General features: G+C 35.3%; 1 protein-coding gene across 1 annotated transcript in view; it reads left to right on the top strand.

Annotated features, from left to right (window-relative positions):
* Positions 1 to 20,246, top strand: part of TOP6BL (TOP6B like initiator of meiotic double strand breaks) — a 94,323-nt gene that overhangs the window by 29,356 nt on the left and 44,721 nt on the right. Inside the window, exon 4 of the mRNA XM_058526299.1 lies at positions 16,470 to 16,579. Coding sequence (XP_058382282.1) covers positions 16,470 to 16,579 — 110 coding nt within the window. The remainder of the gene's footprint in view (positions 1 to 16,469; positions 16,580 to 20,246) is intronic.

Raw genomic sequence — 20,246 nt, 5'->3', positions numbered from 1 at the left:
TCAATATTAAAGGAGAAGAACAAAGTTAGAGAACTGACACTACCCAACTTCAAGACTTACTATAAAGCTACAGTAATCAGGACAGTGTGGTGTTGGTGAAAAAATAGATCAAGGGAAAAGAATAGAAAGTCCAGAAATAGAGCCCAGAACAAAATAGAGAGCCCACATAAATATAGTCAACTGATCTTTGACAAAGGAGTAAAGGCATTTCAGTGGAGCAAAGATAGTCTTTTCAACAATGGTACTGGAACAACTGGACATCTACATGCAAAAAAAAAAATCTAGATACAGATCTTACACCTTCACAAAAATTAACTCAAAATGGATCAAAGACCTAAATGTAAAAAAGCAAAACTATAAAACTCCTAGAAGATAATATAGGAGAAAACGTAGATGACCTTGGGTCTAGAGATGACTTTTTAGATACCACACCAAAGGCATGATCTGTGAAAGAAATAATTGATAAGCTGGGCCTCATTAAAATTAAAAAGTTCTGCTCTGTAGAAGACAATGTCAAAAGAATGAGAAGACAAGCCACAGACTGGGAGACAATATTTGCAAAAGACACATCTGATAAAGGACTTTTATCCAAAATATACAAAGAACTCTTAAAACTCAATAATAAGAAAACAAACCAGTTAAAAAAATGAGCAGAAGACCTGAACAGGCACCTCACCAAAGAAGATATACAAATGGCAAGTAAGCACATGAAAAGATGCTCCACATCATATGTCATTAGGGAATTGCAAATGGAAACCACAATGCGATACCACTACACACCTATTAGAATGGCCAAAATCCAGAACTGAAAACTCCAATTGCTGACAAGGATGTGGAGCAACAGGAACTCTCATTCGTTGCTGGTGGGAATGCAAAATGGTACAGCCACTTTGGAAGACAGTTTGGCAGTTTCTTACAAAGCTAAACATACTCTTATCATATGATCTAGTAATCATGCTTCTTGGTATTTACCCAAATGAATTGAAAATTATGTCCACACAGAAACCTGCACGTGGATGTATATAGAAGCTTTCTTCATAATTGCCAAAACTTGGAAGCAACCAATATATCCTTCAGTAGGTGAGTAGATAAGTAAACTGTGGTATATCTAGACAATAGAATATTATGCAGCATTAAAAAGAAATGCGCTATCAAACTGTAAAAATACATGGACGAAACTTAAGTGCATTTTGCTAAGTAAAAGAGGCCAATCCAAAGAGGCTATGTACTGCATAATTCCAAATATATGACATTCTGGAAGAGGCAAAACTATGGAGACAGTTAAAAAGATCTGGGGTTGCCAGGGGTAGGTGGGGGTTGGGGAGGAAGAATGAATAGTTGGAGCACAGAGGATTTTCAGGGCAGTGAAACTATTCTGTACAATACTACAATGGTGGATCCATGTGGTTACACATTTGTCAAAACCCATAGAATGTATAACACCAAGAGTAAACCCTAAGGTAAACTATGGACTTCAGGTGATAATGATGTGTCAGTTGATTCATTAGTTTCGATGATTGTAACAAATGTACCACTGTGGTGCAGAATGTTGATAGTTGGGGAGGCTGTGTGTGTATAGAGACAGAGAGTATATGAGAACTCTCTGTACCTTCCCTCAATTTTTCCCTCAAAACTGCCCTGAAAAAATAAAGGTTACTAATTTTTAAAAAAGCAGAAAAATGTTATATGAAAAATATGAAAAGGAGCTAAGACAGTCAAAAAAATCTTGAAAAGGAAGAGCATTGCTGGAGGACTTAACCTATACAACAAAGTACTTTCTACAAAGCTACAGTAACCAATACCGTGTCGTATTAGCATAAGGATAGACAAATAGAACAATGGGAAAGAATATTGTCCAGAAATAGGCCCATACTTATATGGTCACTTCATTTTTTTAATAAAGTTACCAAAGCAATCCAATGAGGAAATGAAGGCCTTTCCACAAATGTTGCTGGAACAACCAGATATCTATAAAGAAGAAAATGAATCTTGACACCTACTGCAGATCACACATACACATTAGAGGTGAAAGATAGACCTAAAAATAAAAGCTATGAAGATATTGGAAGAAAACAAAGGAGAATAATATCCTTGTAACCTGAGGGTAGGCAAAGATCTTAGGGCATAGAGATAAGTAACTGTAAAAGAAAAAAATTGATAAACTTCATCAAAATAAAAAACTTCTGCTCATCAAAAGACTGTTAAGAAAATGAATAGGTAAGCCACAGTTGAGAGAAAATACTTGCAAAAAGTGTCTGGCAGTGGGCTTTTATCCACAGTATAAAAACAGCTTCTAAAACTTAATAATAAAAAGGCATCTTGATTTAAAAAAATGGGCCAAACACTTTACACCTACTAGGATGGCAATAAAATAATAATAATAATAATCATAATAATAATCATAATAATAATAATAATAGTGGAAATAACAGATGTTGATAAGTATATGGCAAAATTGGAACACTTGTACATTGTTGGTGGGACTGTAAAATGGTATAGCCACTGTGGGAAACAGTTTGGCAGTTCCTCAACAAGCTAAACATAGAATTGCCATATGACCCCAAATTTCACTCGTCTGTATATACCCAAAGAAGTTGAAAGCAGGGACTCATATAGATATTTGCACGCCAATGTTCATTGCAGCATTATTCACGATAACCAAAAGGTGGAAGCAACCCAATGTCCACCAACTTATGAATAAGTAAACAAATTGTAGTATATATACAGAAGAGAATATTATTCAGCCATAAAAAGGAATGAAGTTCTGATACATCTTACAACATCAATTAACCTTGAAAACATTATGCTAAGTGAAATATGCCAGACACAAAAGGAAAAATATTGTATAATTCCACTTATATGAAATATCTAGAATAGACAAATTCATAGAAAGTAAATTAGAGGTTACTAGGGAGTGGGAAGGAAGGAGAATGGGGAGTTATTGCTTAATGGTTACAGAGTTTCTGTTTGGGATGATGAAAAAGTTTTAGAAATAGTGTGATGGTGCACAACATTGTGAATATAATTAATACCACTGAATTGTATACTTAAAAATAGTTAAAATGGAAAATTTTGCTATATATATTTTTTACCACAACCTAAAAAATTAATAATGTAATATACCCCAAACCATTGAATTGTACACTTTAGATGGGTGAATTGTATGATATGTGAATTGTATCTCAATAAAGGTATTTTTTTTTTGAGGAAGAGTAGCCCTGAGCTAACAGCTGTTGCCAATCCTCCTCTTTTTTTTTTTTTTTGCTGAGGAAGATTGGCCCTGGGCTAACATCTGTGCCCATCTTCCTCTACTTTATATGGGACGCCGCCACAGCATGGCTTGATAAGCAGTGTGTAGGTCCATGCCCAGGATCTGAACCTGCGAACCCCAGGCCACTGAAGCCGAGCATGCAAACTTAACCACTACACCACCGGACCAGCCCCATAAAGCTATTTTTTTAATGAGCCAAAGATTTGAATAAATACTTCACAAAGGAAGATATCTGAATGACCATTAAGCACATGAAAAAGTACTTAACATCAGTCATCAGGGCATGCAAATTAAACCCACAATCCACCAGGATGGCTAAAATTAAGAAGAAAACACTAAATGTTCGCAAGGATGTGGAACAGCCGGCACTCTGATATAATGCTGGTCAGAGTGTAAAATGGTACAACCACTTTGCAAAACTGTTTGACAGTTTCTTATGAGTGAAACATATACCTACGTCATGACCCATCAATTCTATTTCTAGGTATTTACCCAAAAGAAATGAAAACATATGTCCAAAACAGGATTTATAAAAGAATGTTCATAGCAGCTTTATTCAAAATAGCCAAAAACTGGAAAAATCCAAATGTCCCACAGGAGAATGGATAAATAAATTGGGTATATTCATACAAAGGAAAGCTATTCAGAAATAAAAAGGAATGAATTACTGATACATGTAACAACATGAATTAATCTCACAGACATTATGCTGAGTAAAACTGGACAGAAAAGAATATACTGTATATGATTTCATTTGTTTCAAGTTCAAGAACAGTAAATCTAAAGTAGTGAAAAAATAAAAAAAATGGTTGCCTCTGAGAGGTGTTGACTGGGAAGGAGCAGTTAAGAATTTCCTGGGATGATGAAAATGTTCTGTATCTTGATAGAGCATGAGTTACTTTGATATATGCATTTGTCAAAACTCTGCAAATTGTACACTTAATATTTGTGCATTATACTGTATGTAAAGTTTACCTAAATAAAAGAACTGTAAACAAATATTGAAATCTAGTTAGTAGGTTTGCTTTTTCCAGAGATGTGGTTTAACAATTCTGAAACTACTTTGTGTATTCTAGCTTGCTAAAATGAGTAAGTATATTGAGGATAATGGGAGCCTGATTTCTCACTGTTGGACAGGAAGTTCCATGTATGGAAAGGGGCAGACTAAAATGCACCCTGTGGAATTGGAACTCATGGTTCCAATTATAGAGTATGTATTATATGTGATAAATATAGAAATATAGAGATATGTGTGTGTATCCTAGCTTTGTCTGTTGAGAGAGCCTAAAAACAATGATACTCCAATAGCAATCAATGCGCTTACTTAGCTCTCAAATCTTGGTTTCTAAACACGCTTTCCCACTTAAAAGAACCAGAACTTCTTAGAGAAAACACTGATTCCAGTGTTGGGGTAGGGAAAATACAAGATGAACCTAGAACATCCTAGAAATTAAGCAAGTTCTCAAAGATGATGGAGATAGATTAGAAGACACAGGAGCCAGTTGGAAGGGACTTCCACTGACCAAATATAGGACAGTAATATAGGATAAATAATGATAGTAAGAGATTATAATTCATTGAATAAAATAAGAATGCATGACTCCATACTGATGTAAATATGTAGGGGAGAAAGGAAAGCTCTTCTTTACAATAGAATGCCAACTAATAAATGTAGAAGGGATAAAGGACTTAGAAAATCATCAGTGGATGCTAAAACAGTGACTTTGGTGAGGAACAGGATATATATGTAATTTGTGGAAAGCTACTTTGAAACTATTAATTAATTATGGGGGAAAAATAATAAATGTCGCAAAGGAATCTATGCGACATGTTAACCAAATGATCAGTTAACATCACCAGTATTGGAACAAACTGATATCATATACCTCCTGATAGCACTGAAGACACAACATCACTTTTGTGATATTTCTGCAAAAAGTGTATAACCTGAATCTAATTATAAGGAAAGAGCAGATGACCCAAATTGAGGGACATTCTATAAAATAATAAGTCTGAACTCTTCAAAAATGTCAAGGCCAGGAAAGACAAAGAAAGGAGAGTAAAGAAACTGAAAACTAAATGTAATGTGCAATACTGGATTGAATCATAGGCCAGGAAAAAAGTAGCTATGAAGGACATTATTAGGATAATTGGTGAAATTTGAATATGGACTATGGATTAGATAATATTGTATTCATACTAAATTTCCTATTTTGATCATTTTACTGAGGTTATGTAAGAGATCTTAGAAAATACGCACTGAATTATTTAGGGGTAGAGGGTCGCAATGTCCTTATTCTCAATTGATTCAGGAAAAAATATGCATACATATGCACACAGAGAAAGAGAAAGGAGATAAAGCAAATGTGTCAAAATATACAATTTCTAAATCTGGGTAAAGGGTTTATGAGAGTTCCTAGTACTCTTCGTTGAAATTTGAAATTATATGAAGTTTGAAATTATATGAAAATAGTTTGAAATTATATGGTTTGAAATTATATGAAAATAAAACAAGTTACAAAAATTTATACTATTCCATTGAAAGGTTGTATAATAATTTATTTAACCTTTTCTCTCTTTCAGGATATTTGGTGATTTCCAGTTTTGTGGTATTATAAATAGTGCTTTGATGAAATTATTAGATTGTTTTACATAAAGGTATTGCAATTTACATTTTCACCATCAGTGCATACAAACACCTGTCTGATCCACTCTCACCAGTATTGTTCATTACTATTTGAAGAAGACTTTGATAATTTGACAGGCAGAATATCATATTTCATTTTTTTAGGTACTGAAAACACCTTTTTTTAAATTTCAAAAGCAATTCCCAAATATTATAAAAAGTTAAATCAAAAGGTGAAAAATAAATATTTACAATCTTGTTCACTCAGAGACAACCATACTTTGAATAACTTGGCATATCTCCTTTCAAATTCTCTTAGGAGTGTGTGTGTGTGTGTGTGTGTGTGTGTGTGTGTGATTGTGTATTTCTATTTCTACCTAGAAAAAAATAGAATTATTATATCTCATTTTAATTTGCATTTTTTAATATAAGTGGAATTACTGTCTTATGTTTATTGATTGGTTTTTTTTTCTTTGATGAATTGTGTGTTCATATTCTTTGCTCATTTTCACCTTTAGGATCTTAGCGCTTTTCTAATTGATACAAAGGTCTATCCTTTGTATAGTAAGTATAGTAATCCTCTATGCCATTGTTGGCAATTATTTTAATTTTTTTGTTTTTGCAGTATTTTAATTTTCAATATTTACATTTTAAAATTTTTTCTTGGGGGCCGGCCCTGTGGTGCAAGCAGTTAAGTGCGTGTGCTTCGCTGCGGCGGCCCGGGGTTCGCCGGTTCGGATCCCGGGCGCGCCCTGACACACCGCTTGTCTGGCCATGCTGTGGCGGCATCCCATATAAAGTAGAGAAAGATGGGCATGAATGTTAGCCCAGGGCCAATCTTCCTCAGCAAAAAAAGAGGAGGATTGGCAGGTATTAGCTCAGGGCTGATCTTCCTCACAAAGAAAAAAAATTTTTTTTTTCTTCTTTTAGCTTGTATGTATTTATTGGAAATAGATTAAACTACTTATGATCAACTCTGGTCCAAAGAATCCCCTGCTAACATACTTGATAATTGGCCATCTTCATTTAAATGCAGATTTTACATAGGTTTAAGTCTGAAATTTTTTAAATTGAGGTATAATTGACATATAACATTATATTAGTTTCAGGTATACAATGTAATGATTTGATATTTGTATATATTGCAAAATGATCACCACAATATGTCTAGTTAACATCCATCACCATTCAGTTACACATTTTTTTTCTTGTGATGAGAACTTGCAAGATCTACTCTTTTAGCAACTTTCAAATATGCAATACAATATTAACTATAGTCACCATGCTATACATTACATTACCATGAGTTATTTATTTTATAACTAGAAGTTTGTGCCTTTTGACCCCCTTCAGCACTTTACATTTTCACCATCAGTGCAACCACCCCTTGCCTCTGGCAACCACCAATCTGTTCTCTGTATCTATAAGCTTGTTTTTTTTTTTAAAAAAAATTCTATGTACAAGTGAGATCATACAGTGTTTGTCTTTGTCTGACTTAGTTCGCTTAGCATAATGCCCTCAAGGTCTATCCGTTTTGTCTCAAATGGCAAGATTTTGTTCTTTTTTATGACTGAATAATATTCCATTGTATGTATGTGTGTGTATATATATATATATATATATATATATATATATATATACACCACATTTTCTTTATTCATTCATCCAGTGGTGGACACTTAGGTTGTTTCCATAACTTGGCTACTGTAAATAAGGCTGCAGTAAAGATGGGGGTGCATATATCTTTTCAAATTAGGGTTTTTGTTTTCTTTGGATGAATACCCAGAAGTGGAATTGCTGGATCATATGGTAGTTCTATTTTTAATTTTTTGAGTAACTTGCATACTGTTTTCTGTAGTGGTTGTATAAATTTACATTCCCACTAACAGTGCAGAAGAGTTCCGTTTTCTCCACATCCTTGTCAACCCTTGTTATTTCTTGTCTTTTTTAAATAATAGCCATTCTAACAGGTGTGAGGTGATATCTAATTGTGGTTTTGATTTGCATTTCCCTGATGATTAGTGACGTTGAACACCTTTTCATGTACCTGTTGGCTGTCTGTATGTCTTCTTTGGAAAAATGTTTATTCAGATCCTCTGCCCATTTCTTAATCGGATTTTTTTTTTTTTGGCTATTGAGTTGTATGATTTATTTATATATTTTGTATATTAACTCCTTATCAGATACAGTCATGCGTCACTTAACAACAGGGATACATTCAGAAAAATGCCTCATTAGGCGATTTCATTGTTATGCGAACATCATAGAGTGTCCTTACACAAACCTAGATGCTATAGCCTACTATGCACCTAGGCTATATGGTATTAATCTTATGGGCCCACCGTCATATATATGGTCCATCGTTGACCAAAACAACATTGCACGGTGCATGACAGTACATGATTTGCAATTTTTTTCTCCTGTTCAGTAGTTTGCCTTTTCATTTTGTTGATAGTTTCCTTCACTGTGCAGAAGCTTTTTAGTTTGATGTAGTCCCACTTGTTTATTTTTACTTTTATTGCCTTTGCTTTAATATCATCACCAAGACCAAAGTCAAGGAGCTTACCACTTATGTTTTCTTCTAGGAGTTTTATGATTTCAGATCTTACATTCAAGTCTTTAATCCATTTTGAGTTAAATTTTGTGTATGGTGTGAGATAGTGGTGCCGTTTCATTCTTTTGCAAAGTATTTACATTTTTAATTTAAAAATAATTTAGACTTACAGAGAGTTGGGAAAACAGTACAAAGAGTTCCTGTATACCTTTCACCCAGCTTCCACTACAATTAATATTTTAAGTAACTATAGTACAATTACCAAAACTAAGAAACTAACATTGGTAAAGTACTATTAACTAAACTACAGGCTTTATTGTTTTTACCAGTTTTCCACTAATGTTCTTATTCAGTTCCTAGATCCATACTAGGATTTTGTTTTGCATTTAGTTGTCATGTCTTTTTAATCTCTTTCAATCTGTGACAGTTCCTCAGTCTTCCTTTTTCTTTCATGACCTTGACACTTTTGAAGAGTACTAGTCAAATATTTTGTAGAATGGCCTTCAATTTGAGCTTGTTTGATGTTTTCTTATATTAGCTTGAGGTTATACATTGTTGGGAATAATACCACAGAGATGATGTATCCTTTTCAGTGCATCATATCAGGGGATTGATCATGTTTATATGTCTTATTATTGGTAATATTAACCCTGATCACTTGGTTAAGGTGTTATCTGCCAGATTTTTCCAAGTAGAGTTACTTTTTGTAATTTTTAAATATTTGCAGGAAATCCTATGAGACTATGCAAATATCCTGTTTCTCCTTAAACTTGCATCCACTAATTTAGCATTCATTGGTGGATCTCACCTGCAGAAATTATTACTGTAGTGTTATTGTGATTTAACATGTCCTCATTCCTTCTACATTTATTTATTGGAATTTGTAAGGAAGAGCTGTCTCTTCTTCACCTTTTATTTATTAATTCAATTATTTATATCTGGATGAACTTGTGGATATTTATTTTATTTTGGGGTTTATAATTCAATACTATTTTTTGCTCTATTTTGAGTTTTCAAACGTTATAATTCCTGCCTTACAATGTCATTATTTTTGCTTTAAACTGTTAGTTGTATGTTAAGAAAAATGTGAGAAGAAAAAAATAGTCTTTTATATTTATCCACTTATTTATTATTTTTGATGCTCTTCATTTCTTCCTCTGTATCTGGGTTTCCATCTTCAGCCTAAAGAACATCCTTTGGAATTTCTTCTATTGCAGGTCTTCCAGCAACAAATTATTTCATCTTTTATCTAAAAGTGTCTTTATCTTACCCTCATTTTAAAAGGATATTTCACTGGATTTGAAATTCTAGCTTGACAGTTTTTTCCTTTGAGCACTTTAAACATGCCATTCCATTGTTTTCTGGCCTCCATTATTTCTCAGAAGAAGTTAGCTGTCATTCATATTATAGTTCCTCTGTATGTAATATGTGCTTTTCCTCTGGCTTCTTTCAAGATTCTCTCTTTATCATTTTTTTTTTTTTTTTTGGTGAGGAAGATTTGCCCTGAGTTAACATCTGTTGCCAATCTTCCTCTTTTTTGGCTTGAGGAAGATTGGCTCTGAGCTAACATCTGTGCCAGTCTTAGTCTGTTTTGTATGTGGGATGCCTCCACAGCATGGCTGATTAGTGGAGTAGGTCCACGCCTGGTATCTGAACCTGTGAACCCGGGCTGCCGAAGCGGAGCACAAGTAACTTTAACCACTTGGCCACGTGGCCAGCCCCCTCTTTATCTTTTTTTTTTTAAGATCACTTTGACTGTCATGTACCTAAGTGTGATTTTCTTTGCGTTTATCCTACTTGGGGTTTGCCGAGCTTTGCACATCTTAATATTTTTCATCAAATTTTAGAAAATTTCGTTCATGAGTTTTTAAATATTTTTCCAGTCCCGTTCTTATTTTCTTCTCCTTTTGGGACTCTCATTACACGTATTTTTGACTGATTGATATTGTCCTACAGGTCTCTAAGAATATACTTACTTTTCTTCAACCATTTGTTCTCTACTCTCCAGATTGGATAAGTTTTATTCTTTGTCTTCAACTATTTCACTGACTCTTTTGTCACCTCTAATCTGCTATTAAACCTATCCAGTGAATTCTTCATTTCAATTATAGAACTTCAGTTATAGAATTTCCATTTGGTTCTTTTTTTATAGTGTACATTTCTGTGCTGATATTTCCTGTAAGATTACTCATTTAAGCCACCTTTTAAGTCTTTGAACATATTTATAATATATGCTTTAAAGTCTTTCCTAAATGTAACATCTGTAAAAGGCTTGGCTTTTATTGATTCCTTTTTTTTTCTTGTGAGTTACATTTTCCTTTTTCTTTGCATGTCTGGTAAATATTTATTTCATACTGGGTAGTATGATCATATTCTATATTCTGTTCTACCTCTGAAGAGTGTGGATTTTTGTTCTAGCAGGCTAATCATCTTGACCTTGTGCAGGCTTGTTTTATACATTTTAAAGGGTAGATCTGTAAAAGCCACGTCATTTTCCAAACTCTTCTAACTTGCTACCACTCAACCTCCAAATTCTATCTTCTCTGTGGATCTTGTTGAGGCTTGGTTTTAGGCATTTTTAGGGTAGATCAAGAGCAGACCTTCATTTAGGATATGGTTTTTACTACCAAAGCATTACCATTTTGGCATCTTAGCTGGGCGCCATCAGTTTTATCAAGGTCTCTCCGTTCTGGCTGGGCCTGAAGGCCAACATTTCCCAGCACTGCTTGACCACTAGTATCGTCTTCCATTCTCAGCTCCATTGGAACTGCTCTCTCTGCTCTCTTATGTAGTCTCACCTATGCATGCATAGCCCAGCCCTTGGCCAAGGACTCATGGGGAGCTCCTGCACAAACTTTTGGTACCCACTTCTGCACAGCTCCTTCCTCTCCAGTGCCCTGCCTCACAGACTCCAGGTACTTTCACAACCCTGAACTCGATTCCCTGTCTCCTCAGCTTAATGGAACCACTGTGCTCTGCTTGGGCTCCAGGTCCCTGCTCCATGGACAGGAACATTTCCCCAGGCAGACATTCAGAGCAATCATAGGTTTTATCTCATGAGTTTCCCTTCTCTCAAGGATCACAGTCTTGTGCTACATATTGCCCAATGCCTGAAAACAATTGTCTCGTATATTTTATCTAGTTTTATAGTAGTTTTTGGTGGGAGGGCCCATTTGGTACCCGTTATTTCATCATTGCTGGAAGGTTTTGATGTATGTTCACATTGCCACATGATTGAAATTTTTCTGTCTACTTTAGCAGTTGAAGAGCTGTGTGAAGAGGTGTTTGATATTGATGATAATATCATTCTTTCCCTCTTATTCCCACGCTATTTCAGCAAATAGATGCAAATGTAAACTCATTTTTAAATGGTTATGAATGGTAACTAGACTTTTAGTGGTGAACACGATGCAGTCCATACAGAAGTCGAAATATGGTGATGTACACCTGAAATTTTATAAACCAATGGGACCTCAATAAAAAATAAATTTTAAAAATAGGCACCAATTAAAAAATAAAATAAATGGTCCTGCAGGTTTATTTAATAGTTCTTTCAGCAAGGACTTGTGGAATGTAAACACTTTAAGTTTCTCAATCTTTAATAGTTTGGTTCTCTTAAAAGTCCAGAAAGTCCAAAATTCCAGTCTCTTTATTTCTTTTTATGGCCAGCCTGGGGGTGTAGCGGTTAAGTGCGCGCTCTCTGCTTTGGCAGCCTGGGGTTCGCAGGTTCGGATCCTGGGCATGCACTGATGCACTGCTTGTCCAGCCATGCTGTGGCGGCCTCCTATATAAAATAGAGGAAGATGGGCATGGATATTAGCCCAGGGCCAATCTTCCTCAGCAAAAAGAGGAGGATTGGCATCGGATGTTAGCTCAGGGCTAATCTGCCTCACACACACACACACACACACACACACACACACAAAAAAAAGTCCAGATTCAAAGCTAATTTTCTTCAGATCTTTGAAGATAGTACTCAGTTATCTTCTGGTATCTAGCATTGTTGATGAGAAGTCTAACTCATGTACCTTTTGGCTAGTTTTATTCTCTTTTCTAGCTTTTAGGGTTTTCTCTTTATCCTTGTTATTCTGGGTTTTGTTGTGATGTGTTTAGCTGTGTGGCTTTCTTGCTTTATTTTTATTTTTATTTTTTTTAGAAATTTATCCTGCTTGGCACTTGGTAAGTTTTTGTTCAAACAGTACTTATATCTGTCTTTGTTTTATGATAATTCTCAGTCATTATTTATTCTAGATCTATTCTTTTTTCTTTTTAATTTTTTAGTGTTTATTTTTTATCTATTCTTAATATCTTTTATTTTTTACTTTCTTCTTCTAATTGATACATGATTCACATGCCATAAAATATACCATTTTATTTATTTATTTATTTTTAATTTTTTATTTATTGCAGTAATATTGGTTTATAACATTGTATAAATTTCAGGTGTACATCATTATACTTCTATTTCTACATAGATTACATCATGTTCACCACCCAAATACTAAATTACAACCCATCACCACACACATGTGCTGAATTATCCCTTTCGCCTTCCTCCCTGCCCCCTAAAATATACCATTTTAAAGTGTACAATTCAGTGGTTTTAAGTATCTTCACAAGGTTGTACAACTATCATCACCATCTCATTCCAGTACATTTTCATCACTCCAAAAAGAAACCCTGTACCAATTAGCAGTCACTCCCCTTCCCCCTCCCCCATCCCTTGGCAAACTAATTTACTTTCTGTCTTTATGGATTTACCTATTTTGACATTTCATATAAATGAAATCATACAATATATGGCCTTTTGTGTCTGGTTTCTTTCACTAAGCATAATGTTTTCAAGATTCGTCCATGTTGTAGCGTGTAATAGTACTTTATTTCTTTTTATGGCTGAATAATATTTCATATTTTGTTAATCTGTTCATCATTTGGTGGACATTTGAGTTTTTTCAGTTTTGCCTATTATGAATAATACTGCTATAAACATTTAAGTACTGCCTTTTCTTTTAAATGTGCTCTTTTACAATGTCTAATCTACCATCCATAGGGTTTTCATTTCAAACACTATGTCTTTAATTCCCAAGATTTCTAGTAGGGTTTTTCACTATTACTTTCTGTTTAATTGATGGCAGTGTATTTTTGTTTCATAGCTTCTTTTTTTTTTTTCCTGAGGAAGGAAGACTAGCCCTGAGCTAACATCCAATGCCAGTCCTCCTCTTTTTTTTTGCTGAGGAAGACTGGCCCTGGGCTAACATCCATGCCCATCTTCCTCTACTTTATATGGGATGCCGCCACAGCGTGGCTTAACAAGCGGTGCGTCAGTGCGTGCCCAGGATCCGAACCGGTGAACCCTCAGCAGCTGCTGCGGAGCACGCGCGCTTAACCGCTTTCGCCACCAGGCTGGCCCCTCATAGCTTCTTTTTATCTTTGAGAGTATAAAATATCCTTGAGAGTATAAAATATAGAGTACTTAATTTTAAAGTCTCTTTCAAATTGTTTTGTTAACTCTGTTTCCTCAAGTGTAAGTTTTATTGGTTGATATATGTCGTATTTTTTCATGGTATTGATCTTTGTTGGTTGGTAATTTTTAGTTAAGAGCTAATTGTCCATGATCTGTTTGTCCTGAACAGATCCTGCATTGATAGCCTTCCAGTAGGAGGTTCTTTGGGTTGCTGAGCCCTAATTTTGCAGATTGTATATCTTGGATTAAAGTTTGCTTGAGTGGCAAGATACAAAACTCTTGCATCTTAACAGATTATATAATTCTGAGTCTTATCCCCACTTATGGGGGTAGGGGCACTAAGGCCCTTATCCTGCGTCCTTGATGCTGCTACTAGTATCATTGGGCTTTAGCTGACCCTCAGGTAGGCAGGTGCCACATCTCTGGCCTTTGTTCATGCTTTGGTCCCTTACTTAGACCTCCTATGTGTGGCCTGTGTGACTCTTGCTCTTAAGCCTGTGGGTTGTTGCAATATTAGCCCCATGGTTTTCCCAGGTCAGGCCCCAAATATGGTGCATCTTTGGTCCTTACTTCCCATTGTAGATTCTCTCTCTCTCTCTCTTTTTGCTTTCTGAAGATGAGAGAAGAATACCTCCCTATTTCTGGTCTACAGAGATTTTTCTTTTCTTTTTTTCTCACCAGGACTATGTATTTATTAAGATTTAAAAATACTTGCTTTATCATTTTCTGTGTTTGAATGGAAAGATGAGATTTCAACATATGCTCAACTAATCTTGAAATAGAAGGGTTTTACTTAGTTCTGTTGTTTCACTTTTCCACATTTAACTCCAGTCAATCCATCTGGAATTTTTTTTTTTTTTTTTTTTTTTTTGGTGTATGGAGTGAGGCAGTTGAAATTGATTTCCCCCAAAATAACTGCACATTTTATTTTAAATTGTTATTAAGGTTTCTGGAGAAGTCGAAGTTATTGACAAGCCTTTTTCTCATGTATCTACATATTTTCCCCATCTGTAATACTACTTCAAAGAGAAGTAGGATTCAGGAACAATTTTTTCTTATTTCACAAAAAGGTAATTAAATCACAGAAAAAAGGGGGTTACTTTAGGTCAGAAAATCAATCAGTGGTAAAACTGAAGATTGATGTTAAGGCATCCTCGTTCAGTGCCAAGTTCATTAAATTCAGTGTAGCAATTCCTTGCTGCCATAATATCTTGGGCTTTGTGACTAGTTTATATTTGAAAAACAAACTAACAGCAAGAAAATATTACCCATTAAGATTGATAGTTAGAACTTGATCTTGATAATGTCCATACTTTTTGACGTGGTTAAAGGTTTTTTAGATATGTAGTATGAACACTTTAGGAGAAAGTTGTGCTATTATTTTCGGATATATTTTATTGTTATTAGATTTTTAAAGTTGAATTCTTGTATAATATCAGCATTGTCAATCTCATTTACAAGGTAGAACTTCCAGAGACTGAGATATCTTTATTCATATTTAGTTCTCCATTATAATACTACTGTACAGGGGAGATAGGGGATGGCATTTTATAAAATGGAAATTTGGTTTCTTTCCTTTATGAGTGCCAGGGTACATAAAAGAAGAAGGGTAGTGCATACTTTGAGGTTCTCTTTGTGAATGATGGTCTAGAACTCACTGATGCTTTAGGGAAAGATAGTTCTGAGTCAACACATGTAAATATACCAAGTGGTTAATTTACAAATTAAATTAGCAAAGTTTGCTTTTCTTTGTTAAAGACTACCTCATTAAAAAACATACTGTATATTAGGTATATGCCTGAGAGAGTCATTCTTGAATTTTTCTGCTTTCATTTATTTTTTTAAATTTTTTATTTTATTTTTATTTTATTTTATTTTATTTATTTTATTTTATTTATTTTATTTTATTTTATTTTATTTTAATTTTATTTTATTTTCTGTGAGGATGATTAGCCCTGAGCTAACGTCCTTTGCCAATCCTCCTCTTTTCGCTGAGAAAGATTGGCCCTGGGCTAACATCAGTGCCCATCTTCCTCCACTTTATATGGGATGCCGCCACAGCATGGCTTGACAAGCGGTGTGTCGGTGTACGCCCGGGATCCGAACCCAGGGCTGCCACAGCAGAGCGCGCAAACTTAACCGATACGCCACCTGGCCGGCCCCTCTGCTTTCATTTCTAAATCCAATACTGGATTTGTGTTTATTAATAATGAATTAATTTATTAAAAAATACAAGAATATCAGCTAGACCTACCAGTTATGAAGATTTCTGATATTGAATATGACCTCATAGGAGTTAACTGAAAATACAAATTGATTTAGCAAATGTGAAAATTGAAAACATGAAATTAAATGTCTTAACCCCGTAAAGTAATTCTAAATGTTCAAGCAATTTGCTGATCCACAGCCATTTCCAGTCATATTTTAAATTTTGCAAATAATCTTTTCATCAGGGAAAAGCCGCCTTGGCTCATCAGTTTTATAAACAATTACAGAAACTCTGGTGCTTATCCAAACTGCTTGTTGTATTTTGTTGCCATTTCTTCTCGCACAGAAATACAGTCGATATTGCCTGGATTCTCTGCAAAGCTGAATTGGACTTCAGAGGAAGCCAGCTGTTCTCAGGACATATCAGGGATAACACCCTTCCAGATGATTTTTGAGGCAGGTTTTGTTGTGGTTCTATAAATAACTGATATTTTGATTCTTATTTTTCTACAAATCTAATAACAAGAAACGCCTAGGTTCAGCACAGTTCCAAGTTGAAATGATGAAAGGATTGTTTCCCAAACTCTCCTGTGCAGATTTTAAATCACTTGGGAGCTTCCAAAATATTGATGTTTCTGTCTCCCTCCAAGAGGTTGTGGTTCAGCTGGTCTAGGGTGTTGGATTAGTCTGCTAGGACTACCATAAAAAAATACCACAGATTGGGTGGCTAAAACAAAAGAAATTTATTTTCTCATACTTCTGGAGGCTAGAAGTCCAAGACCAAGGTGCTTGTCACTGTTTTCTAACATGACCTTTCCTCTGTGCGTTATGTGGAGAAAGAGCTCTCTGGTGTCTCTTCCTCTTCTTATAAGAATATCAGTCCTGTCAGAGTAGGGCCCCACCCTTATGACCTCATTTAACCTTAATTACATCCTTAAGGCCCTATCTCCAAATACAGTCACATGGGGGGTTAGGGCTTCAGCATATGAATTGTGGGGGACACAATTCAGCCCATAACAGGTGTGGCCTGGGCTTTGGAATATTTAAAAAATCCCAGATGATTCCTAATGTGCAGGTAAATTTGAGAACCCTGAAACAAGCCATTATTTGAATTTGAGTCTCCTGAAAAAGAAAATAAAAATGGATTCTCAGTGAAAATCCTATTTGGATACATGTTTATTAGATTGGTTTAAAGATCTTTATTGATTTATTTGTAGCCCAGATTTTTGAGAGTGATAGTTTTATTCTCCATTCCCTTAACAATTCTATGATGCCCTCCTATCTTTCCTTTCTTTGAGTTGGTGGAGACATAAAGAATTAGAGTACTTTAAACATTCTTCCAAGAAGCACTTGGGAGGCCTTTCTCTTATTTGAACAATTATAAGCTCCTTCTAAAAGGAAATGGGACAACAGATATCCCTGGCCTGTTCCTTATCTTCTTTAGAGGAATGAAGGGTAAGCAGTCTGGAGCAATTAATGGTTAGTCAGCGCTGAAACTATTAATGTCAAGTAGCAATAAAAAAGCTGACTCCAGTGAACCAAGGAAGGCAGTTCTAGAAAAGGAGATCATAGTGCCAGTCTGAACAAACACTGATAATTCTTATACCTAACATTTATATATGTTATTTAAGCCTCGTGACAACTGTGAAGTGGATAGGACAAGAATTTTCACCCCATTTTACAGATAAGAAAACTGAGATTCAGAGAATTCCAACAGATTTTCCCAAGACAAAAGTTAAGTGACAGAATTAGAATTTGAACCAAAGTCTTACTCATACTGTTTCAATATTTTTTCATTCATTCCGAAACCTGTGTTTGTTCAAGTCAGCCTTACTGTGCTAGATGTTGAAGGTACAGAGTTCCAAGATATGTTACTTGATCCCAAGGAACTTGGAATCTAAAGGAAAAGATAGAGAAGTAAACAAATAATTACAATACAGTGTAATATGTATCATCTTAGAGGTAAGCACTGAATGTTGTGGTAGCATAGAGGAAGGGTACCTAACCCAATGGGAAGCAGTCAAGGTCTAGAGGTCTTGATGAGACTGAAAAACAGATTTTCTGGGTATAAGGGGTTCAGAGACTTGAAAGAATAGTAAGTTGTCATCATAATGATAAATTTTCTCTTGTTTTTTTTACGTTATTGCAAAAGCAGTGTTTCCCTCAGGAAAATCAAAGTAAGCTTTAGAGCACAGATAATTTGACTTAATCAAGGTAGCCACTATTAATATCTTGGTGTACATCTTTTCACATAAGAGTGGGACATTTCAGTTTAAGGTTTCCAGAATGGTACAGTTCCAAGCTTTGGCTATGGAAATAGTTGGCTAGAAATGAGTGGAGGTCAAGGTCATTGGAGTTGAAGAGGTCAGGGAATTGTGAGACTAAGTTGTTACTTAAACTGGTCATCTACTTGGATGTGGAAATCAGCCAAGATGATGGCAGGACTTGGAGTGCAGAGGAGAACTGTGAGCTTAGTGTCAGTAATCAGGTGGTGATGGATGAGGAGAGGTAAAATAGTATAACCTCAGAGGACCAGGGGTTTCCTGAAAGCATTTGTTCCATTACATCTCATTGTCTTAGTACTGTGCAGCTATTTAAAAAATATTTGAGTGAAGAGAGAGAAGAGAAAACAGAGAGATTATGAAAGATTTCATCATATATACCTCAGCTGGGGAGAAGGGTCAAGTAGCAAGGTTCATAGCAAAGGCTAGTGAGTGGAGACAGCCATGAAAAAGCTATAATAAATGATCCACTGCTTTAGGCGTATGAGGAGAGTTAATCCCAGGGAAGACTGAGGAAAGCTTCATTTAGGAGAGATGCATTGTGTTTGTGCTCAGAGTCAGTCCTACATCTTGGGCTCCATTAGGCTGGATAACATGTCCCTCCAAAAGCAATTTGATTTTATAAAATCTTCATGACATCTTTATCCATTTCTATGTTTATTTTTGCCATAATACTAAATGATAAAATGGGTATACATATATATATAGATATAGATATATATACACACACACACAAACATATCTATGTATTTATACCTATCTCTGTATTTCTCTATTTCTCTATCATCTATTTATCTATTTAACTAAAGAGAGAGAGAGATACACTTCTAGAAAGTCATATAGGACCCATGACTGCGTCAGTTCATGCTTGAAAATATAAAACAGCTCCCATATTCTATCATATAATTAGACTTGTATTTAAAGGAGAAGGCTGAAACATATGATTCAGTAGAGGTTTCTGCTGCCCAGCACTGGCAGCATCTTTTTTTTCCTGACACACTTAAGTAAATTCACTGCCTCTGTAGGGATGTCAGGCTGGGCTACTGGGTTTCTAACACCCAACTGTAAAAGGCTGTAAAAGGCTTTGCAGTCAGTCTCTCTCTCTCTCCCTTAATAATTTATGAGTGGATTTGAAAAGGAGCTATTTGCTTCGTGTTAACTATCCTCTGCTGACCTGACATTAGGTCACTTTATCTTCTCAGTCTGCAGTAGGTGCCAATCCTTCGTGTGTATTTCTTTATCATCTCTTATATCTAAATCATAAAACTTTTCACGCTATTATATAAATTTTTTTTTGTCCTTCTCTTCTGCTTTCAAATTCAGAGATTGTTTTATTTATCTCTGTAGGCCCAGGTATGTAATTAGCCACATTAAGTGTTTTGCGAGTGAGTGAATGCATATATTCAGTAGTCATGCATAAGCATTGCCTATCAGGCTCCATAAAAAATGATGATAGATTATATAATTCTTAGAGAGGCAGCATCACGTGGTGGAATGTGAGCTTTGGAGTCAGATCTAGGTTTGAATCTCAGTTCTGCCACTTAACTATCTATTTGTGACCTTGGACAAATTAATTAGCTTATTTAATCTCATTATCTTCATCAGTAAAATGGAGTATTTCCTACTTGCATGTAAACTGCTTGGCATGTAGCAGGTGTTCAGTAAATGGTGGCTCTCATTCTTATTAATTGTAGCCCCTCTCTGGGAGCTGCTCAAGGAACTTTCACTTACTTGGTTGCCTTACTGCTATGTATAATTAGCCCTTTCTGTGATACACCCTATAATCACCAAGGTTACAGAAGTTTGAAACTGTTCCAAGAAGTTGTTTTGCAAGTGTTAAG

The sequence above is a fragment of the Diceros bicornis genome, chromosome 31 (assembly GCF_020826845.1).
Source record: "Diceros bicornis minor isolate mBicDic1 chromosome 31, mDicBic1.mat.cur, whole genome shotgun sequence".
NCBI lineage: Eukaryota > Metazoa > Chordata > Mammalia > Perissodactyla > Rhinocerotidae > Diceros > Diceros bicornis.
This window is presented reverse-complemented; position numbering and strand designations above follow the sequence as displayed.